Source organism: Oncorhynchus masou, chromosome 31 (assembly GCF_036934945.1).
Source record: "Oncorhynchus masou masou isolate Uvic2021 chromosome 31, UVic_Omas_1.1, whole genome shotgun sequence".
In the NCBI taxonomy this organism is placed as follows: domain Eukaryota; kingdom Metazoa; phylum Chordata; class Actinopteri; order Salmoniformes; family Salmonidae; genus Oncorhynchus; species Oncorhynchus masou.
Genome location: NC_088242.1, coordinates 82,725,352 through 82,750,656, shown reverse-complemented (window position 1 = coordinate 82,750,656; position 25,305 = coordinate 82,725,352). Strand labels below are relative to the sequence as shown.

Sequence of the window (25,305 nt, the reverse complement as noted above, 5' to 3'; positions counted from 1 at the left end):
ATGGCTGGACAGGACACACTCTCTCCAACTCATTACACATGCACCAGTGGGCTGAGATCACATGGCTGGACAGGACACACTCTCTCCAACTCATTACACGTGCACCAGTGGGCTGAGATCACATGGCTGGACAGGACACACTCTCTCCAACTCATTACACATGCACCAGTGGGCTGAGATCACATGGCTGGACAGGACACACTCTCTCCAACTCATTACACATGCACCAGTGGGCTGAGATCACATGGCTGGACAGGACACACTCTCTCCAACTCATTAAACATGCACCAGTGGGCTGAGATCACATGACACTCTCTCCAACTCATTACACGTGCACCAGTGGGCTGAGATCACATGGCTGGACAGGACACACTCTCTCCAACTCATTACACATGCACCAGTGGGCTGAGATCACATGGCTGGACAGGACACACTCTCTCCAACTCATTACACATGCACCAGTGGGCTGAGATCACATGGCTGGACAGGACACACTCTCTCCAACTCATTACACATGCACCAGTGGGCTGAGATCACATGACACTCTCTCCAACTCATTACATGCACCAGTGGGCTGAGATCACATGGCTGGACAGGACACACTCTCTCCAACTCATTACACATGCACCAGTGGGCTGAGATCACATGGCTGGACAGGACACACTCTCTCCAACTCATTACACATGCACCAGTGGGCTGAGATCACATGGCTGGACAGGACACACTCTCTCCAACTCATTACACGTGCACCAGTGGGCTGAGATCACATGGCTGGACAGGACACACTCTCTCCAACTCATTACACGTGCACCAGTGGGCTGAGATCACATGGCTGGACAGGACACACTCTCTCCAACTCATTACACGTGCACCAGTGGGCTGAGATCACATGGCTGGACAGGACACACTCTCTCCAACTCATTACACGTGCACCAGTGGGCTGAGATCACATGGCTGGACAGGACACACTCTCTCCAACTCATTACACGTGCACCAGTGGGCTGAGATCACATGACACTCTCTCCAACTCATTACACGTGCACCAGTGGGCTGAGATCACATGGCTGGACAGGACACACTCTCTCCAACTCATTACACGTGCACCAGTGGGCTGAGATCACATGGCTGGACAGGACACACTCTCTCCAACTCATTACACGTGCACCAGTGGGCTGAGATCACATGGCTGGACAGGACACACTCTCTCCAACTCATTACACGTGCACCAGTGGGCTGAGATCACATGGCTGGACAGGACACACTCTCTCCAACTCATTACACATGCACCAGTGGGCTGAGATCACATGGCTGGACAGGACACACTCTCTCCAACTCATTACACATGCACCAGTGGGCTGAGATCACATGGCTGGACAGGACACACTCTCTCCAACTCATTACACATGCACCAGTGGGCTGAGATCACATGACACTCTCTCCAACTCATTACACATGCACCAGTGGGCTGAGATCACATGGCTGGACAGGACACACTCTCTCCAACTCATTACACATGCACCAGTGGGCTGAGATCACATGGCTGGACAGGACACACTCTCTCCAACTCATTACACATGCACCAGTGGGCTGAGATCACATGGCTGGACAGGACACACTCTCTCCAACTCATTACACATGCACCAGTGGGCTGAGATCACATGACACTCTCTCCAACTCATTACACATGCACCAGTGGGCTGAGATCACATGGCTGGACAGGACACACTCTCTCCAACTCATTACACATGCACCAGTGGGCTGAGATCACATGGCTGGACAGGACACACTCTCTCCAACTCATTACACATGCACAGGTGGGCTGAGATCACATGGCTGGACAGGACACACAACACTCGGGTGTTTGGTTCAGTCTGACCCAGAAAGAGAGGGTGAGAGATGACCCCCCCACCCCGTATCTTCTCAGTGAGGTACCAGAGTCTCCTGCTGTTGTTGCCCCACCCTCCACATCTCCCCCAGCCCCTGATGCTCCTGGAGCCACTGCTAAACCCTCTGCTGCTCAAGCCCCTGGCCCGGAGTACACAGCTTCGGCCTCGGAGGCCACTGCCAGTCTTTAAGGTGGTGGTGGTGGTGGAGGCTGAGCGGGACCGCCGGGGCAGCATGGTGTCAGGGTCTGGATTCACCAGCCAAGCCTCCCAGGATGACAACAATCACAGACAAATACTTTGTAAGCTGTGCTGTCATTGGCTCAACACACATGCACACACATCCGAGAGAGAGAGATGTGGTATAACCCCATCACTCAGTCATTATGCTGGTTTCCCAACACGTCACAGTCTTGTTAAACCATGTCAGGGGGGAGAGAGAGAGAGATGTGGTATAACCCCATCACTCAGTCATTATGCTGGTTTCCCAACACGTCACAGTCTTGTTAAACCATGTCAGGGGGAGAGAGAGAGATGTGGTATAACCCCATCACTCAGTCATTATGCTGGGTATAGTCATTATGCTGGTTACCCAACACGTCACAGTCTTGTTAAACCATGTCAGGGGGAGAGAGAGAGATGTGGTATAACCCCATCACTCAGTCATTATGCTGGTTTCCCAACACGTCACAGTCTTGTTAAACCATGTCAGGGGGGAGAGAGAGAGATGTGGTATAACCCCATCACTCAGTCATTATGCTGGTTACCCAACACGTCACAGTCTTGTTAAACCATGTCAGGGGGAGAGAGAGATGTGGTATAACCCCATCACTCAGTCATTATGCTGGTTACCCAACACGTCACAGTCTTGTTAAACCATGTCAGGGGGGAGAGAGAGATGTGGTATAACCCCATCACTCAGTCATTATGCTGGTTACCCAACACGTCACAGTCTTGTTAAACCATGTCAGGGGGGAGAGAGAGAGAGATGTGGTATAACCCCATCACTCAGTCATTATGCTGGTTACCCAACACGTCACAGTCTTGTTAAACCATGTCAGGGGGGAGAGAGAGAGAGATGTGGTATAACCCCATCACTCAGTCATTATGCTGGTTTCCCAACACGTCACAGTCTTGTTAAACCATGTCAGGGGGGAGAGAGAGAGAGATGTGGTATAACCCCATCACTCAGTCATTATGCTGGTTACCCAACACGTCACAGTCTTGTTAAACCATGTCAGGGGGAGAGAGAGATGTGGTATAACCCCATCACTCAGTCATTATGCTGGTTTCCCAACACGTCACAGTCTTGTTAAACCATGTCAGGGGGAGAGAGAGATGTGGTATAACCCCATCACTCAGTCATTATGCTGGTTACCCAACACGTCACAGTCTTGTTAAACCATGTCAGGGGAGAGAGAGATGTGGTATAACCCCATCACTCAGTCATTATGCTGGTTTCCCAACACGTCACAGTCTTGTTAAACCATGTCAGGGGGAGAGAGTGGTATAACCCCATCACTCAGTCATTATGCTGGTTTATGTGGTATAACCCCATCACTCAGTCATTATGCTGGTTACCCAACACATCACAGTCTTGTTAAACCATGTCAGGGGGAGAGAGAGATGTGGTATAACCCCATCACTCAGTCATTATGCTGGTTACCCAACACGTCACAGTCTTGTTAAACCATGTCAGGGGGAGAGAGAGATGTGGTATAACCCCATCACTCAGTCATTATGCTGGTTTCCCAACACGTCACAGTCTTGTTAAACCATGTCAGGGGGAGAGAGAGAGATGTGGTATAACCCCATCACTCAGTCATTATGCTGGTTTCCCAACACGTCACAGTCTTGTTAAACCATGTCAGGGGGGAGAGAGAGAGATGTGGTATAACCCCATCACTCAGTCATTATGCTGGTTTCCCAACACGTCACAGTCTTGTTAAACCATGTCAGGGGGAGAGAGAGATGTGGTATAACCCCATCACTCAGTCATTATGCTGGTTTCCCAACACGTCACAGTCTTGTTAAACCATGTCAGGGGGAGAGAGATGTGGTATAACCCCATCACTCAGTCATTATGCTGGTTACCCAACACGTCACAGTCTTGTTAAACCATGTCAGGGGAGAGAGAGAGATGTGGCATAACAGGAGAGAGAGAGATGTGGTATAACCCCATCACTCAGTCATTATGCTGGTTTCCCAACACGTCACAGTCTTGTTAAACCATGTCAGGGGGGAGAGAGAGAGATGTGGTATAACCCCATCACTCAGTCATTATGCTGGTTTCCCAACACGTCACAGTCTTGTTAAACAATGTCAGGGGAGAGAGAAATGTGGTATAACCCCATCACTCAGTCATTATGCTGGTTTCCCAACACGTCACAGTCTTGTTAAACCATGTCAGGGGGAGAGAGAGATGTGGTATAACCCCATCACTCAGTCATTATGCTGGTTTCCCAACACGTCACAGTCTTGTTAAACCATGTCAGGGGGAGAGAGAGATGTGGTATAACCCCATCACTCAGTCATTATGCTGGTTACCCAACACGTCACAGTCTTGTTAAACCATGTCAGGGGGAGAGAGAGATGTGGTATAACCCCATCACTCAGTCATTATGCTGGTTACCCAACACGTCACAGTCTTGTTAAACCATGTCAGGGGAGAGAGAGAGAGATGTGGTATAACCCCATCACTCAGTCATTATGCTGGTTTCCCAACACGTCACAGTCTTGTTAAACCATGTCAGGGGGGAGAGAGAATGTGGTATAACCCCATCACTCAGTCATTATGCTGGTTTCCCAACACGTCACAGTCTTGTTAAACAATGTCAGGGGAGAGAGAAATGTGGTATAACCCCATCACTCAGTCATTATGCTGGTTTCCCAACACGTCACAGTCTTGTTAAACACATGTCAGGGGAGAGAGAGATGTGGTATAACCCCATCACTCAGTCATTATGCTGGTTTCCCAACACGTCACAGTCTTGTTAAACCATGTCAGGGGAGAGAGAGAGATGTGGTATAACTCCATCACTCAGTCATTATGCTGGTTTCCCAACACGTCACAGTCTTGTTAAACCATGTCAGGGGGAGAGAGAGATAACTCCATCACTCAGTCATTATGCTGGTTTCCCAACACGTGTGGTATAACCCCATCACTCAGTCATTATGCTGGTTTCCCAACACGTCAGTCTTGTTAAACCATGTCAGGGGGGAGAGAGAGAGAGATGTGGTATAACCCCATCACTCAGTCATTATGCTGGTTACCCAACACGTCACAGTCTTGTTAAACCATGTCAGGGGAGAGAGAGAGATGTGGTATAACCCCATCACTCAGTCATTATGCTGGTTACCCAACACGTCACAGTCTTGTTAAACCATGTCAGGGGGAGAGAGAGAGATGTGGTATAACCCCATCACTCAGTCATTATGCTGGTTTCCCAACACGTCACAGTCTTGTTAAACCATGTCAGGGGGGATAGAGAGATGTGGTATAACCCCATCACTCAGTCATTATGCTGGTTTCCCAACACGTCACAGTCTTGTTAAACCATGTCAGGGGGAGAGAGAGAGAGATGTGGTATAACCCCATCACTCAGTCATTATGCTGGTTTCCCAACACGTCACAGTCTTGTTAAACCATGTCAGGGGGAGAGAGAGAGATGTGGTATAACCCCATCACTCAGTCATTATGCTGGTTACCCAACACATCACAGTCTTGTTAAACCATGTCAGGGGAGAGAGAGAGATGTGGTATAACCCCATCACTCAGTCATTATGCTGGTTTCCCAACACGTCACAGTCTTGTTAAACCATGTCAGGGGGAGAGAGAGAGAGATGTGGTATAACCCCATCACTCAGTCATTATGCTGGTTTCCCAACACGTCACAGTCTTGTTAAACAATGTCAGGGGAGAGAGAAATGTGGTATAACCCCATCACTCAGTCATTATGCTGGTTACCCAACACGTCACAGTCTTGTTAAACCATGTCAGGGGGAGAGAGAGATGTGGTATAACCCCATCACTCAGTCATTATGCTGGTTTCCCAACACGTCACAGTCTTGTTAAACCATGTCAGGGGGAGAGAGAGAGAGATGTGGTATAACCCCATCACTCAGTCATTATGCTGGTTTCCCAACACGTCACAGTCTTGTTAAACCATGTCAGGGGGAGAGAGAGAGATGTGGTATAACCCCATCACTCAGTCATTATGCTGGTTTCCCAACACGTCACAGTCTTGTTAAACCATGTCAGGGGAGAGAGAGAGATGTGGTATAACCCCATCACTCAGTCATTATGCTGGTTACCCAACACGTCACAGTCTTGTTAAACCATGTCAGGGGGAGAGAGAGATGTGGTATAACCCCATCACTCAGTCATTATGCTGGTTTCCCAACACGTCACAGTCTTGTTAAACCATGTCAGGGGGAGAGAGAGATGTGGTATAACCCCATCACTCAGTCATTATGCTGGTTTCCCAACACGTCACAGTCTTGTTAAACCATGTCAGGGGGGAGAGAGAGAGAGATGTGGTATAACCCCATCACTCAGTCATTATGCTGGTTACCCAACACGTCACAGTCTTGTTAAACCATGTCAGGGGGAGAGAGAGATGTGGTATAACCCCATCACTCAGTCATTATGCTGGTTACCCAACACGTCACAGTCTTGTTAAACCATGTCAGGGGGAGAGAGATGTGGTATAACCCCATCACTCAGTCATTATGCTGGTTACCCAACACGTCACAGTCTTGTTAAACCATGTCAGGGGAGAGAGAGATGTGTGGTATAACCCCATCACTCAGTCATTATGCTGGTTTCCCAACACGTCACAGTCTTGTTAAACCATGTCAGGGGGAGAGAGAGAGATGTGGTATAACCCCATCACTCAGTCATTATGCTGGTTACCCAACACGTCACAGTCTTGTTAAACCATGTCAGGGGGAGAGAGAGAGAGATTATGATGTGGTATAACCCCATCACTCAGTCATTATGCTGGTTACCCAACACATCACAGTCTTGTTAAACCATGTCAGGGGGGATAGAGAGAGATGTGGTATAACCCCATCACTCAGTCATTATGCTGGTTACCCAACACGTCACAGTCTTGTTAAACCATGTCAGGGGGAGAGAGAGATGTGGTATAACCCCATCACTCAGTCATTATGCTGGTTTCCCAACACGTCACAGTCTTGTTAAACCATGTCAGGGGAGGGAGAGCGAGTGAGAAAAAACAGTTCTACAGTGCCGTCAGAAAGTATTCACACCCCTTGACTTTTTCCACATTTTGTTGTGTTACAGACTGAATTTAAAATTGATTACATATAGATTTTTTGTTTTTCAAAATGTTTACAAATTAATAAAACATGAAAAGCTCAAATGTCTCGAGTCAATAAGTATTCAACCCTCTTTGGCAGGCCTACATAAGTTCAGGAGTTAAACATTGCTTAATAAGTCACATAATAAGTTGCATGGACTGCATGGAAGAATAGTGTTCATCTCTGTACCCAACACATACACTTATCTGTAAGGTCCCTCAGTCGAGCAGTGAATTTCAAACACAGATTCAACCACTAAGACCTTTGGAGGTTTTCCAATGCCTCGTAAAGGGCACCAATGGTAGATGGGTAAAACCCCCCAGACATTGAATATCCCTTTGAGCATGGTGAAGTTATTAATTAATGGCTGTGATAGGAGAAAACTGAGGTTGGACAAACATTGTATTTACTCCACAATACTAACCTAACTGGTATTGAGTGAAAAGAAGGAAGCCGGTAAAGAATAAACATTCTAAATCATGTTTGCCACAAGGCACTAAGGTAATACTGCAAAAAATGTGGCAAAGCAATTACCTTTTTGTCCCGAGTACAACGTGTTATGTTTGGGGCAAATCCAATAAAACACATTACTGAGTAACACACTCTATATTTTCAAGCGTAGTGGTGGCTGATCATGTAATCGGTATTCTTGCAATCGTTAAGGACTGGGGAGTTTTTCAGGATAAAAAAACAAATGGAATGGAGGACAGGCAAAATCCTCGAGGAATTCCTGATTCAGTCTGCTTTCCAAAAGACAATGGTAGATGAATTCACCTTTCAGCAGGACAATAACCGAAAACACAAGATCAAATCTACACTGGAGCTGCTTACCAGGAAGACAGTGAATGTTACGGAGTTTCCAAGTTACAGTTTTGACATAAATCTACTTGAAAATCTATGGCAAGACCTGAAAATGGTTGCCTAACAATGACCAACAACCAAATTGACAGACCTTGAAGAATTTATAAAATAAAAAATGGGAAAATGTTGCACAATCCAGGTGTGGAAAGCTCTTACAGAGACTTACTCAGAAAGACTCACAGCTGCAATTGTTTCTAAAGGTGCTTCTACAAAGTATTGACTCAGGGGTGTGAATACTTAGAGTTGAAGTCGGAAGTTTACATACACTTAGGTTGGAGTGGTTGAAAAACTAGTTTTAATGACTCTTGTTAACAAACTATAGTTTTGGCAAGTCGGTTAGGACATCTACTTTGTGCATGACACAAGTAATTCTTCCAACAATTGTTTACAGACATATTATTAACACTATTCCAGTGGGTCAGAAGTTTACATACACTAAGTAGACTGTGCCTTTAAACAGCTTGGATAATTACAGAAAATAATATCATGGCTTTAGAAGCTTCTGATGGGCTAATTGACATCATTTGAGTCAATTGGAGGTGTACCTGTGGATGTATTTCAAGGCCTACCTTAAAACTCACCTTAAAACTCAGTGCATCATGGGAAAACCAAAAGAAAACCAAAAGAAATCAGCCAAGACCTCAGAAAAAAATTATAGACCCCCAAAAGTCTGGTTCATCCTTGGAAGCAATTTCCAAACGCCTGAAGGTCCCACGTTCATCTGTACAAGTAATAGTACGCAGGTATAAACACCATGGGACCGCGCAGAGGTCATAGACCTCAGGAAGGTCACGCGTTCGGTCTCCTCGAGATGAATGAGCTTTGGTGCGAAAAGTGCAAATTAATCCCAGAACAACAGCAAAGGACTATGTGAAGATGCTGGAGGAAACAGGTACAAAAGTATCAATATCCACAGTAAAATGAGTCCTATATCGACATAACCTGATAGGCCACTCAGCAAGGAAGAAGCCACTGCTCCAAAACCGCCATAAAAAAAGCCAGACTACGGTTTGCAAATGCACATGGGGACAAAGATCGTACCTTTAGGAGAAATGTCCTTTGGTCTGATGAAACAAAAATAGAACAGTTTGGCCATAATGACCATCGTTATGTTTGGAGGAAAAAGGGGGAGGCTTGCAAGCCGAAGAACACCATCCCAACCGTGTAGCACGGGGGTGGCAGCATCATGTTGTGGGGGTTCTTTGCTGCAGGAGGGACTGGTGCACTTCACAAAATAGATGGCATCATGAGGATGGAAAATATGTGGATATATAGAAAACAACATCTCAAGACATCGTCGCAAATAGGTCTTCCAAATGGACAATGACCCCAAACATACTTACAAAGTTGTGGCAAAATGGTTTAAGGACAACAAAGTCAAGGTATTGAAGTGGCCATCACAAAGCCCTGACCTCAATCCCATAGAAAATTTGTGGGCAGAACTGAAAAAGTGTGTGCGAGCAAGGAGGCCTACAAACCTCCTCTGTCAGGAGGAATGGGCCAAAATTCACCCAACTTATTGTGGGAAGCTTGTGGAAGTCTACCCGAAACGTTTGACCCAAGTTAAACAATTTAAAGGCAATGCTACCAAATACTAATTGAATGTATGCAAACTTCTGACCCACTGGGAATGTGATGAAAGAAATAAAAGCTGAAATAAATAATTCTCTCTACTGTTATTCTGACATTTCACATTCTTAATATAAAGAAGTTATCCTTACTGACCTAAGTCAGATAATTTTTACTTGGATTAAATGCCAGGAATTGTGAAAATCTGAGTTTAAATGTATTTGGATAAGGTGTATGTAAACCTCCGACTTCAACTATCTGTAAATTCGATATTTCTATATTTGATTGTCAATACATTTACAAATATTCCTAAAAACATGTTTTCACTTTGTCACTACGGGGTATTGTGTGAAGATGGGTGAGAAAAACACATTTTGGGGGGAATAAGTCAAGGGGTATGAATACTTTCTGAAAACACTGCATATTATGAGCAGCATGAAGCTGATGTTTGAGAGAAATGGGGAGGCTGAGGTGCTTGATGTCAGAGGATATGTTAGTGATGGAGAGGGGGATGACGAGGAGAAGAGGCTCTTATTGTGTCCCTGAGTACACGTGTACTGTACAGATTCACTAAGGAGGTCATGCACCCACACACACACACACACACACACACACACACACACACACACACACACCCACACACACACCCCTGCTTCTGCACAGTAGCAACCTGTCTGTATAGCTGTGACTTCATCAATAAATGCATGAGGGGAAAGAATAGCAGTAACCTCAAGGTCAGAGTATAGAGTACTCAGAACCCAGACAGAGGGGGGGGACAGACGGTGGCTTGCTGTTCAATCATTAAAACCGCACAACAGGTCAAATCTCCAATAGTCTGCACACCTGTCTGTCTGTGAGGAGCTGGAGTAAAGCTGTCTGTCAAACAGGACTAGGAGCTCAGGTGCATCCTGTTTCCATTGATCATCCTTGAGATGTTTCTACAACTTGATTGGAGTCCACCTGTGGTAAATTCAATTGATTGGACATGACTTCGAAAGGCACACAGCTGTCTATATAAGGTCCCACAGTTGACAGAGCATGTCAGAGCAAAAACCAAGCCATGAGGTCGAAGAAATTGTCCGTAGAACTCAGACAGAATTGTGTTGAGGCGCAGATCTGGGGAAGGGAAACAAAACATTTCTTCAGCATTGAAGGTCCCCAATAACACAGTAGCCGCCATCATTCTTAAATGGAAGACGTTTGGAACCACCAAGACTCTTCCTAGAGCTGGTCGTACGGCCAAACTAAGCAATCGGGGGAGAAGGGCCTTGGTCGGGCAGGTGACAAGGAACTCGATGGTCACTCTGACAGAGTTCTAGAGTTCCTCTGTGGAGATGGGAGAACCTTCCAGAAGGACAGCCATCTCTGCAGCACTCCACCAATCAGACGGAAGCCACTCCTCAGTAAAAGGCCCGCTTTGAGTTTGCCAAATATGAAACCAAGATTGAACTCTTCGGCATGAATGCCAAGCGATACGTCTGGAAGAAACCTGGCACCATCACTATGGTGAAGCATGGTGGTGGCAGCATCATGCTGTGGGTATGTTTTTCAGCTGCATGGACTGGAAGACCAGTCAGGATCGAGGAAAAGATGAACGGAGCAAAGTACAGAGAGATCCTTGATGAAAACCTGCTCCAGAGCACTCAGGTCCTCAGACTGGGGGTGAAGGTTCACCTTCAAGCAGGACAATAACCCTAAGCACCCAGCCAAGACAAACAGGAGTGGACTCGGGACAAGTCTCTGATGCTCCCCATCCAACCTGACAGAGCTTGAGAGAATCTGCAGAGAAGAATGGGAGAAACTACCCCAAAAAAGGTGTGCCAAGCGTCATACCCAAGAAGACTCAATGCTTTAATCGCTGCAAAAAGTGCTTCAACAAAGTACTGAGTAAATTGTCTGAATACTTTTATTTTTTTCTTTTATTTAACCAGGCAAGTCAGTTAAGAACAAATTCTTATTTTCAATGACAGCCTAGGAACAGTGGGTTAACTGCCTGTTCAGGGGCAGAACGACAGATTTGTACTTTGTCAGCTCGGGGATTTGAACTTGCAACCTTCCGGTTATTAGTCCAACATTCTAACCACTAGGCTACCCTGCCTCCCCATATACTTATGAATGTAATTCACAAACATTTCTAAAAACCTGTTTATGCTTTGTCATTATGAGGTATTGTTTGTAGATTGATTTAATACATTTTAGAATAAGGCTGCAACGTAACAAAACGTGAAAAAGGTCAAGGGGTGTGAATACGTTCCCGAAGGCACTGTATATTGGGTGTGAATACGTTCCCGAAGGCACTGTATATTGTTAATGACTGTGTTGATAAAGAGCTCAGATATGATTACATAGCCCAGACTGACTGTACTAGGAAATACAAATAAAGAAGGCTCATTATGGTTAAACTCACCCCATCGTGAACCAAAGCCTTCCACGTGTGCTCCAGTTTCTTTATTAACCTGGAGCCGGAAAGAGAAACAACACTTCAAACGTTTGGTATTAAAAATCGATTAACCCGTCAGAGTCTAAGTCGGAGCAGGGGTGGGGGTACTACTAAGCTATATGGAATTGTTTTAAGAAGGTCATACCAAGGATCATTTTGCTATTTGATTTTGAATGTTTAGACCCTTTGAAGTATCAAAAAAATATATACAAAAATTATTTGATGAAAATGTTTATTTGGCCTTACTGCTATTAGCCCGTAGAAATGCATTGAATAACACATTCACTACATGGAACAACAGATAGTCCCCCCCAAAAAACATCTAAAGGAAATGTGTTCTGAAGTGTCTGTCCAATATCTGAGACATGTATTGAACCCCTTATTTTTGTCACTAAATAGTCTCCATATATACTTCCATAAATGTTTGGGATTTTTCGATGTTTGTATTATGCTAATTACATTTTCACGGGGGCGCAGACATTGACCTTAGGGGGTTAAGGTCACAGAGACAAATATAAACAGGCTACAGGCTGTTGCTTTATATGCTGATGGAGGCTGAATATTTGATCATCTTATGATGCTGGCAGGCTGATTCTACAAGACAGATAGTGACTGAATGAGTTATAATATAGTTACCTGGGTCACATTTATTATGCACCAAAGATAAAAAAAAATATACTGCTACAGATAGGGACTACCCGAACTTGTCCAATAAGAAACGTTTGTTTTAGTTTCCGTTCCAAAACATTTTGCTACAATGTGACCTAATGAACACGATTCTGTATGATATTTGTGAATACCTGTACGATTGCAGGATGTCGATGATTCCGATGTAGAGGAGTAGACGCTCTCCTTTCCCATTGACTGCTGGGATGCCGCCCATCCTACAGACAAACATGAAGAGAGTCAGATACAAAGAGTGGCACTGACAAACAGAGAGGGTAGAGAGAGCTACAAGGAGACAGCTAGCAACACTCAAACACCCCAGCCGGTCACAGGTCAGTCACTCACGTGTCGTCAGTGTCGATAGACTCTCCGCAGGCGGCCCCTCCCTGGATGGACTCCATGGCGGTGGAGTAGAGGGCCTTCTGGGCCACGGGCCTCTTCTCATCCTTCTCTCCTCCTTCCATCTGCTGCTCCCGCTCTGCCTGGTCGATGTTATGGACCCCCAGCAGCAAGCTGTAGTCCATGATCTTAAAGCTCTCCAGCACCTGGAAATAGACACAGATAAATAGGTTTCAGTTATAGGACTGTGCCAGGCCTATGAGCCCTATGATTGGTCGACACGTCAATGGGATCCTCCTCAATTATCTTTTCTATTACAAATGGGGGTATTAAAAAGTTAACCTGTACTGCAGCGTAGTATAAAACATTTGCTTCACAGGGGATGTAACTGCACAGTCAGGGGCATATTTCAGAAATATATTTAATTAATAACTTGCTGCTCGACGTCAAAGGAATTGACAATATTAATAATATACCTTGCTGCAGCAAGTAGTGTTTTTAGTGCCCTCAACTGTAGATGCGAAGTTAAAAATTATGTCAATGTGTAATTTAAACCCTGATAGCAATGGGTCCTAAACCTGGCTTGTTTTCCTCACCAGACAGTCTCTCTGCAGTGTCTTGACCAGAGCGCTGTACATATCCTGGTCCAGCATCAGGCCATCCTGCAGGTCCTGCATGAAGTCCAGGTCTTTGAAGGTGGGCTTGGCCTTCTGTCTCTCCTTCTTGGAGGCACAGCGTTTGTACGTGGAGCCCTTCAGGTCAAACTTGAGGTGCATGCGGACGGCGCGCGGTAGGACGTTGTTCATGACCACCATGCGGATGTTCTTACCGCCAGACTGGATGCAGTACAGGCCGAAGAACTTGGGGAGCAGGGTACGAGGGTTCTGGTTGAGGTTCTGGAGAGAGGGAGGAAAAGAGAGAAAGATGCAGTAAGAAAAAGACCAACATTACCAAGAGCACAGGATAGTTTTGAAGAAAACAGTCCATGATTTGGTACCTTTCATTTTAACCCTGGTAATTAGGTAACCTGCTCTTTAAAATAGATGTGCCTGCAATGTTTGTGAGCTATGTGAGCCACAGTTTTTTTAATGGTTTTAACTTGATTTGGAAAGGCAATACATACAATCATTTTGAACAGTTTTTATCTCAGTCTTTGTTTTTAAGCCTTTTTAAATGGATATTTCAGGATTTTGGCAATGAGGCCCTTTATCTACTTCCCTAGAGTCCGATTAACTCATGGTTACAAATGTTATTTAACCTTTATTTACCCCGTTCCGCTAGCGGAACCCCTCGCCAACAGCCAATGAAATTGCAGGGTGCCAAATACAAATCAACAGAAATCTCATAAATCAAATTTCTCAAACATACAAGTATGCAAGTACTTTAGATACTCTTCTCCTTAATGCAACCGCTGTGTCAGATTTCAAAAAACCTGTCAGAAAAAGCATAATCTGAGGCGCTCAGAGCCCAAACCAGCCAGATAAATATCCACCATGTTGGGAAGTCAACATTATTCATAAATAGCATTATAAATATTCAATTAACTTTGATGATCTTCATCAGAATGCACTCCCAGGAATCGCAGATCCACAATAAATGCTTGTTTTGTTCGATAATGTCCATCATTTATGTCCATTTATATCCAATAGCTTCTTTTGTTAGGGCGTTTGGTAAACAAATCCAAAAGCGCGATCTGGTCCATTCGGACGAAACGTACAAAAAGTTATATTACAGGTCGAAGAAACTTGTCAAACTAAGTATAGAATCAATCTTTAGGATGTTTTTATCATAAAAGTTCAATAATGTTCCAACCAAATAAGTCCATTGTCTGTAGAAAAGCAATAGAACGAGAGCTACCTCTCAAGTGAAAGCGTGTTACTGAGAACGAGGCTGTAGGCAGACCCCTTAGTCAAACAGCTCCCATCAGGCCCCCCTTCACATGAGCAGCCTGTGGAAGCCCTAGGAAGTGCAAAATAACCCATATCCCACTGTGTATTTAATAGGGGCGAGTTCAAAAACTACAAACCTCAGATTTCCCACTTCCTGTTTGGATTTTTTTCTCAGGTTTTTGCCTGGCATATGAGTTCTGTTATACTCACAGACATCATTCAAACCGTTTTAGAGACTTCAGAGGGTTTTCTATCCAATACTACTAATAATATTCATATATTAGCATCTGGGACTGAGTAGGAGGCAGTTCACTCTGGGCACGCTATTCATCCAAAAGTGAAAATGCTGCCCCCTATCCCAAATTAAGAACAAAATCTAATTTTACAATGACGGTCTACCCCGGCCGAACCCTAACAACGCTGGGCCAATTGTGCGCCGCCCTATGGGACTCCCAATCACAGCCGGTTGTGATACAGCCAGGGATTAAACCAGGATTTGTGGTGACGCCTCTAGCACTGAGATGCAGTGCCTTTGACCACTGCGCCACTTGGGAGTTATGTCTCTGTGTCTAGTTTCAAGGATGTAATGACTGGAAGTCTATGGGTATCTACTAGCATGCTACCTAGCAGATACTTTCAGTCATTGCGCTGACGCTAGTTAGCAACTTCATACTGCACGCAGAAACATAAAAATGACATCCTCATTGCCAAAATCCCAAAGTATCCATTTAGGTGGTTGAGTAAGGCCAGCCCCATCACAGTACCACATGATTCCTCAAGACCAAACCAACCTCACCCCTGCAAAATATTCACAACACAAGAGTAGCCAAAAAATACCAAAAGCAGTAACGCAAAGTACGAGACGTTTAAACTAACCTAATTCACAATTTCGTAAAACTATCTCCATTTCATCACTCTGCTTTAAATATTTAAGTAGTCAACCCAAATAAGTGAGGTTAGCCAAGCAACACACATTCCTTAAACATTAAAAGTAATGACAGAATCCCATTAAAGTTATTACCAGGAGCCAGCTTCTTATCCACTCAAAGAGTGCAACTCCTGGCAGACACACAGAGAGAGAGAGAGGAAGGAGAGAGACGGGAAGAGACAGAGAGAGAGACAGAGGAAGGAGGGGGCCGGAGGGGTCACAGGGCTCCAACAGCAAGCTATAAGGCCTTCAGGCTTTTAGGCCACAACCAGTGATCTTCACAACAGAGACAGACTGGGGGCATGAGACCAAGAGAGCGAGAGACGGAAAGAAACAGAGGGAGTGAATTCCCATCATCCAGCAACACATGCCCCCTCTGTCCCTGAGTGGAGGGAACAGCGCTGACAAGTCAACAAGAGAGAGTCACATGAGAGAGAAAGCAGGGGATGAAAGAGGGGGATAGAGAGTAGAGGTCGATCGATTAATAGGAATGGCCAATTTAATTAGGGCCGATTTCAAGTTTTCATAATAATCAGTAATCTGCATTTTTGGACACTGATTATGGCTGATTACATTGCACTCCACAAGGAGACTGCGTGGCAGGCTGACTACCTGTTATGAGAGTGCAGCAAGGAGCCAAGGTAAGGTGCTAGCTAGCATTAAACATATCTTATTAAAAACAATCAATCTTAACATAATCATTAGTTAACTACACATGGTTGATGATATTATTGGTTTATCTAGCTTGTCCTGCATTGCAAATAATCGATGCGGTGCCTGTTAATTTATCATTGAATCACAGCCTACTGAATCACAGCCAAACGGGTGATTTAACAAGCACATTCGTGAAAAAAGCACTGCCGTTGCACCAATGTGTACCTAACCATAAACATCAATGCCTTTCTTAAAATCAATACACAAGTATATATTTTTAAACCTGCATATTTAGTTAATGTTGCCTGCTAACATGAATTTCTTTTAACTAGGGAAATTGTGTCACTTATCTTGCGTTCTGTCCAACAGAGTCAGGGTATATGCAGCAGTTTGGGTCGCCCGGCTCGTTGCGAACTGTGTGAAGACCATTTCTTCCTAACAAAGACCGTAATTAATTTGCCAGAATTTTACGTAATTATGACATAACATTGAAGGTTGTGCAATGTAACAGGAATATTTAGACTTAGGGATGCCACCCGTTAAATAAAATACGGAACGGTTCCGTATTCCACTGAAATAATAAATGTTGTTTTCGAAATGATAGTTTCCGGATTTGACCATATTAATGACCTAAGGCTCGTATTTCTGTGTGTTATTATATTATAATGAAGTCTATGATTTGATAGAGCAGTCTGACTGAGCGGTGGTAGGCAGCAGCAGGCTCGTAAGCATTCATTCAAACAGCACTTTCGTGCGTTTGCCAGCAGCTCTTCGCTGTGCTTCAAGCACTGCGCTGTTTACGACTTCAAGCCTATCAACTCCTGAGATTAGTCTGACAATACTAAAGTACCTATTAGAACATCCAAAAGTCAAAGGTATATGAAATACAAATGGTATAGAGAGAAATAGTCCTATAGTAACTACAACCTAAAACTTCTTACCTGGGAATATTGAAGACTCATGTTAAAAGAAACCACCAGCTTTCATATGTTCTGAGCAAGGAACTTAAAAGTTAGCTTTTTTACATGGAACATATTGCACTTTTACTTTCTTCTCCAACACTTTGTTTTTGCATTATTTAAACCAAATTTAACATGTTTCATTATTTATTTGTGTCACGACTTCTGCCGAAGTCGTTGCCTCTCCTTGTTCGGGCGGTGCTCGGCTTCCGACGTCACCGGTCTTCTAGCCATCATTGATCCATTTTTCATTTTCCATTGGTTTTGTCTTGTTTTCAATCCCATTCATTACCTGTTGTGTATTTAACCCTCTGTTTCCCCTCATGTCTTTGTCAGAGATTGTTCTATTGTCAGTGTAGTTGCTTGTTGTATAGGTGCGCGACGGGTCTTCGTACCCATATTTATTTTATTATTCATTTGTCTATTTAGTGTTATGGAGCATGTTACTTGGACTTTATTAAAAGACTCCATTTTACACACCTCGTTTGACTCTCCTGCACCTGACATCCCTGCCACCTATACACATATGCCTGACAATTTGAGACTAAATTGATTTATTGATGTATTATATTAAGTTAAAATAAGTGTTAATTCAGCATTAATCGGCATCGGCTTCTTTTAGTCCTGCAATAATCGGCATCGGCTTCTTTTAGTCCTGCAATAATCGGCATCGGCTTCTTTTAGTCCTGCAATAGTCGGCATCTTTTAGTCCTCCAATAATCGGCATCGGCTTCTTTTAGTCCTCCAATAATCGGCATCGGCTTCTTTTAGTCTTCCAATAATCGGCATCGGCTTCTTTTAGTCCTCCAATAATCGGCATCGGCTTCTTTTAGTCCTCCAATAATCGGCATCGGCTTCTTTTAGTCCTCCAATAATCGGTATCGGCTTCTTTTAGTCCTCCAATAAATCGGCATCGGCTTCTTTTAGTCCTCCAATAATCGGTATCGGCTTCTTTTAGTCCTCCAATAATCGGTATCGGTATTTAAAAATCATAATCGGTCGACCTCTAATAGAGGGGGAGAGAAAGATGTGAGGGTGAGAAAGAGATGTGAGAGGGAGAGAAAAAGAAAGATGTGAGAGGGTGAGAGAGAGTAAGAGATGTGAGAGGGTGAGAGAGTAAGAGATGTGAGAGGGTGAGAGAGAGTAAGAGATGTGAGAGGGAGAGAAAAAGAAAGATGTGAGAGGGAGAGAAAAAGAAAGATGTGAGAGGGAGAGAAAAAGAAAGATGTGAGAGGGAGAGAAAAAGAAAGATGTGAGAGGGAGAGAAAAAGAAAGATGTGAGAGGGAGAGAAAAAGACAGATGTGAGAGGGAGAGAAAAAGACAGATGTGAGAGGGAGAGAAAAAGACAGATGTGAGAGGGAGAGAAAAAGACAGATGTGAGAGGGTGAGAGAGAGTAAGAGATGTGAGAGGGAGAGAAAAAGAAAGATGTGAGGGAGAGAAAAAGAAAGAGATGATTTGGTGAGAGGGTAAGAGATGTGAGAGGGAGAGAAAAAGAAAGATATGAGAGGAAGAGAAAAAGAAAGAGATGAGAGGGTGAGAGAGAGTAAGATGTGAGAGGGTGAGAGAGTGTAAGAGATTCCAAATTCCACATTCCAAAAAAATGTTTTAAAAAAATATATACAAATAAGGTCATTTTAAAGCATGCAATAAAAGAGTGGTGTACTGGGATGTGAGAGGGAGAGAGAGAGTAAGAGCAAGTGAAAGCATGACAGAGAATCGAGCTTGGCATTGCTGATTACAAAAGTATGGGGGGAAAACAGGCATGTAGAATGATGCCATGAGAGAGTGGAAAACAAGTGTGAGGGGGTGGCACTGACGTTTGTTACATCACCATGTTTTACATCAGGCCCCCAGCCCAACCCAGTCCTGTCAGCAGACGTGTAGAGCTGTTCTACTGCCTCTCTGTGTGTGCCTGCCTGTCTCCGCTATGTGTCTCAGTCTTAGTCTCAGTCTGCTATGGCCTCTGGCCACAGTGAACCCGCATGGCTCACAATCCCTCATGGCTCATTAGCATGCACACCTAACACCCATTGGAATCGTGTAACTGCAATGGTCTGGAGCCAAAATGGTGGAAAAGGTCAGTGTAAATGTCTTCCTGTTGTCATATACTAATGCTTGAGGGCATTTCCCTTCAAACGTGGGTAAATTCCTGCTCGGTTTCCATGCCTGTTAGTACATGAATATACATAAGCTTATCCCCACGGAAAATAGAAATCTAAAATAGAAACATGGACATACACTAGTACCTGGTCGGACCTGCTTTGCCTCCAGAACAGCCTGAACTTTGCTCAATTGGTATCAAGGGACTTAACGTGTGCCAGGAAAACATTCCCAACACCATTACACCACCAGCCTGTACTGTACTGTTGACAGCAGGCAGCATGCGGCCATGGACCCACGCTGTTTATGCCAAATCCGGACTCTGCCATCAGCATGACGCAACAGGAACAGGGATTCATCAGGAAATGTTTTTCCACTCCTCAATTGTCCAGTGGAGCCACTTCTTGTTTTTAGCTGATAGGAGTGGAACCCGTGTGGTCATCTGCTGCAATAGCCAATACGTGACAAGGACCGACGAGATGTGCGATTCATCAGAAAAGATTGCCTCTTGTGAGTGAGTGGAACGATGCAGTGTGTGTGTGTGTGTGTGTGTGTGTGTGTGTGTGTGGGGGGGGGGGGGGGGTCATATCTCACCATGTAGTAGCCAGGCAGCAGCTTCTGTAGAAACTCGGCCTCCTTGTGCATAACGGTCTTGATGATGAACTCATCGTCCTTGGTCAGGTAGAACACAGAGCCACTGGCCCCGGGGTTGGACAACTCAATCAGGGGCTCGTTACACAGGGAATACTGCAGACACACAGACACATACACTTTGACTGCATCAGGTAGAACACAGAGCCACTGGCCCCGGGGTTGGACAACTCAATCAGGGGCTCGCTACACAGGGAATACTGCAGACACACAGACACATACACTTTGACTGCATCATTTTTGCAGATTGAAACATACACAGGTACAAACATGCACTCTGACAAGTATACATACACAGAGACACACATCACACACACTAATCGGAGGTATGTGTGTGCTGTGGAGCTTCTCGACTGCTGCCCACTCAGGGAGGAGCGGTGACTCACCCTGTCTCCTCCTCTCCACCAGACCTCCTCTCCACCAGATCTCGTCTAGCCTAACCATCTCTACCCATCCTTCTTATACCTTCCCCCTCTCCTCAACCCAACCCTTCTGTGGCCCTCCTCATCTCTGCATACCGTTTCTCCTCTCACCCTCCCTATTCTGTTCTTCTTCCTGCCTAATATCTCTATTCATCCACATAGTATTTCTTTGCTCATCTCTCCCTCTCCCAAAATCTCCTCATTCTCTCCAACCCTCTCTGCCCCTCCTGTCTCTCCTGATTCTCTTCCCAGTCTCTCTCCAGGCGTGCCGGGGTGCCTGCCTGTCTGGTGGGGGAGATCACACTCCCAGTCAGGGTGCTACAGAGCCTGCTGTGCAGCTCACTGATGTCAGCAGGCCTGGACTGAGAGGGAGGGAGTGGGCAGCAGGCTGTGGGATAGAGGGCCACACACACCACACAGTGACAGATTGTATTTTTTCAGTGCTTTTAACCAACTGAAATTATACATTGTCAGATTGAAAACAAATAACTTTTGGGGGTTAGATATGAAGCTTTTAATTGTTTCACCACAATCCATCACCCTCTGAAATGCACAGCCTGATGAATCATCCCTTCTTGCAGGCGTATCCCAATCAGACAGTGTGGGGAATAGGGGATGACAAGAGGGGAAGATGAGAGCAGGGAGAGAGAGAGCACAAGAGAGAGGAAGGAGAGTGAAAATGAGAGAGAGAAAGAAGGGGAGAGGGGAAAGAGAGAAATAAATAAACAGAGAAAGATGAGAATGGAGGAAGGGAGAAAGAGTGAAGAGAAAGAGAGAGAGACAGTGAGGCAGGAAGGAAGGAAGGGAGAGCAAGACCCTGAGTGCAGAGAGCTTGAGCTCCAGGCACTGTGATTAATCACTGAGGCAGGAACACTGCACACACACCCAGGGCCACAAACACACACACACACACACACACACACACACACACTAAATGCAGACCCTCCGAGGGAGACAGACACCGAATACACACAGGAGCATGACAGCATCCTAAAAACACAGGCAGTTGTATAATCATATCGTCTAGAAGGCAGGAGGGGCATGTTCACAGACGAACACACACAGCCAGTCAGGCAAGACTGAAACAACGTGACAAGGGCCATGAGGGATGACGCTGTGCCTGTCAAACTCACACACACACTGAGTGCATTATTATGGCATATCGAAACACACACAAGGACATGTATGTATCCTACTCCGACAATTATACATACACAGAGACACGGCGCACACACACACACACACACACACACAATAATCAGAGGTACAGTGCAGTCAGAGAGTAGTCAGACCCTTGACATCATCTACATTTTGTTACGTTACAGCCTTATTCTGAAATGGATTAAAGAAAACAATTTCCTCAGGAATCTACACACAATCGCCCTTAATGACAAAGTGAAAACAGGTTTTTAGACATTTTTGTAAATGTATATAAACAAAAACCAGAAATACCTTATTTACATAAGTATTCAGACCCTTTGCTATGAGACTCGAAACTGAGCTCAGGTGTATCCTGTTTCCATTGATCATCCTTGAGATGTTTCTACAACTTGATTGGAGTCCAACTGTGGTAAATTCAATTGATTGGACATGATTTGGAAAGGCACACACCTGCCTATACAAGGTTCCAAAGTTGACAGCACATGTCAGAGCAAAAACCAAGTCATGAGATCAAAAATAATTGTCCGTAGAGCACTGAGACAGGATTGTGTCAAGGCACAGATTTGATTTATTTATTTAATTTAACTAGGCAAGTCTGTTAAGAACAGATTCTTATTTACAATGCCGGCCAACCGCGGCCAAATCCGGATGATGCTGGGCCAATTGTGCGCCGCCCTATGGGACTTCCAATCACGGCCGGATGTGATGCAACCTGGATTCAAACCAGGGACTGCAGTGACGCCTCTTGCACGGAGATGCAGTGCCTTAGACAGCTGCGCCACTCGGGAGCCCCAGATCTGGGGAAGGGTACCAAAACATTTCTGCAGCATCAAACTTCCCTAAGAACACAAAGGCCTCTATCATTCTTAAATTGAAGAAGTTTGGAACCACCAAGATTCTTCCTTGAGCTCGCCGCCCGGTCAAACTGAGCAATCAGGGGAGAAGGGCCTTGGTCAGGGAGGTGACCAAGAACCCGATGGTCACTTTGACAGAGCTCTAGAGTTCCTCTGTGGAGATGGGAGAACCTTCCAGAAGGACAACCATCTCTGCAGCACTCCACCAATTAGGCTTTTATGTAGTGGCTAGAAGGAAGCCACTCTTCATTAAAAGGCACCTAAAGACTCTCAGACCATGAATAGCAAAATTCTCTGGTCTGATGAAACCAAGGTTGAACTCTATGGCCTGAATGTCTAGCATCATGTCTGGAGGAAACCTGGCACCATCCCTATGGTGAAGCATGATGGAGGCAGCATCATGCTATGGGGATGTTTGGACTGGGAGACGAGTCAGGATTGAGGCAAAGATGTACAGATAGATCCTTGATGAAAACCTGCTCCAGAGCGCTCAGGACTTCAGACTGGGGGCGAAGGTTCACCTTCAAACAGGACAACGACCCTAAGCACACAGCCAAGACAACACAGGAGCGGCTTCGGGACAAATCTCTGAATGTCCTTGAGTGGCCCAGCCAGAGCTTGGACTTGAACCTGATTTAACATCTCTGGAGAGACCTGGAAATAGCTGTGCAGCAACGCTCCACATCCAACCTGACAAACCTTGAGAGGATCTGCAGAGAAGAATGGGAGAAACTCCCAAAATACAGGTGTGCCAAGCTTGTAGCGTCATACCCAAGAAGACTCGAGGCTGTAATTGCTGCCAAATGTACTTCAACAATGTACTGAGTAAAGGGTCTGAATACTTATGTAAAAGTGATATTTCAGTTTAATTTAAAAAAAATTTTTTAGCAAACATTTCTAAAAAAAACAGTTTTTGCTTCGTCATCATTATTAATACATTTTATAATAAGGTTGCAACCTAACAAAATGTGGAAAAAGTAAAGGGGTCTGGATACATTCCGAATGCACTGTATGTGTGTGCTGTGGAGCTTCTAGACTGCTGCCCACTCAGGGAGGAGCGGTGACTCACCCTGTCTCCTCCTCTCCACCAGACCTCCTCTGGCCTAACCATCTCTACCCATCCTTCTTATACCTTCCCCCTCTCCTCAACCCAACCCTTCTGTGGCCCTCTTCATCTCTGCATACTGTTTCTCCTCTCACCCTCCCTATTCTGTTCTTCTTCCTGCCTAATATCTCTATTCATCCACATAGTATTTCTTTGCTCATCTCTCCCTCTCCCAAAATCTCCTCATTCTCTCCAACCCTCCCTGTCTCTCATTCTCTCCAACCCTCCCTGTCCCTCCCTCCCGATCATCTAATATGTTAACGTCATGCAATGTTTTCATGTCTGTTGTCATGGTTTAAAAATGTTAGATTTCCCTATTCTTACCAGGTAGTCATCGGGCCTGATCCCAAAGAGCTCCCTGAAGTAGCGGAAGGCCACGGGAGCGTACGTCTTAAAGCGGAAGTCTGGGAAGTGGTGGGCTGGAGTCAGGTTGCTGCCTTCACTGGATGGGGGAGAAGGGGAGAAAGGCCTTTAGATACGGGACAACTATGTATGAACTAAGGAACTATTCTAGTGTAAATATATGAATATATATTGCTTTCTATCAAAATAACATGTCCAGGATCAGGGATGTGATCGGTCTGAGGCCTGGATGATGTGACTGTCTCGTTCTAATGATTTCACAATGTTATGTACTGCCCTGATGGTGTGGTTAGCAATTAACTACTGCAGTACATATCTTTTCTATGAATATACTGTCAATATACACCATTCACATACATATATATTTATATTCCGGACTCTGACATTGCTCATTCATATTATGTCTTAATTTCTTGTTATGTGTTTTACTTTTGGATTATGTGTGTATTGTTATTGTATTGCTAAATATTACTGCACTGTTGGAGCTAGAAACATAAGCATTTCACCGCACTGGCGATAACATCTGCAGAACTGTGTACACGACCAATAAACTTTGATCTGATCTGATTTAGTTACCTGGGAAAGAAGACGCTCTCCACCACATAGAAGTCCTGCATGAGGACGTCTCTCTCAGGCTTGGAGCTCAGGTTGCCCACTGTGTAGCCGATGCCCAGCTGGATGGCACCTTTCAGGGCAGACGACGTGGTCTGGGGGAGAGGAGACAGACAGTAGGGGTTAGTGGAGATAAAACTACTCTGAGCTTGGTGGACAGACGGTGGACAGACGTTAAGAGCATTGGGTCAGAAGCCAAAATGTTGCTGGTTCAAATCCCTGAGTCGACTAGGTGACGTGCCATTGAGTAAGGCACTTAACCCTAATTGTTCTCTAAGTCACACTTTGGATAAGAGTGTCTGTTAAATGACGTAATGTAAACATACAGCGTGCAGGCTTTCACGGTTCTCTTCCCTACTTTGCTTGCTCACAGCTGTAGCCTAATTATGCATACAGGACCATTACCAGGTGAGTTTTCTTGTGCCAGTGTCTTGGCTTGCTTGCTCTTGTGGGAGGTTGGCATTTCAAGGCGCAGGTACTATATGTTATTACTCTGTAATTGATTGACTAATTGAATCAGGG

At 44.9% G+C, this 25,305-nt stretch overlaps 1 protein-coding gene across 3 annotated transcripts in view; it reads right to left on the bottom strand.

The window, feature by feature from the left end:
- Window positions 1-25,305, bottom strand: part of LOC135524568 (phosphatidylinositol 4-phosphate 5-kinase type-1 gamma-like) — a 102,277-nt gene that overhangs the window by 29,546 nt on the left and 47,426 nt on the right. For all 3 annotated transcript variants that reach the window (XM_064952227.1, XM_064952229.1, XM_064952228.1), the window contains exons 4-10: window positions 24,748-24,878; window positions 24,133-24,250; window positions 20,210-20,362; window positions 13,680-13,979; window positions 13,090-13,289; window positions 12,879-12,962; window positions 12,046-12,094 (exon numbers count right to left, since the gene is read on the bottom strand). In XM_064952227.1, the coding sequence (XP_064808299.1) occupies window positions 12,046-12,094; window positions 12,879-12,962; window positions 13,090-13,289; window positions 13,680-13,979; window positions 20,210-20,362; window positions 24,133-24,250; window positions 24,748-24,878 (1,035 nt within the window). The remainder of the gene's footprint in view (window positions 1-12,045; window positions 12,095-12,878; window positions 12,963-13,089; window positions 13,290-13,679; window positions 13,980-20,209; window positions 20,363-24,132; window positions 24,251-24,747; window positions 24,879-25,305) is intronic.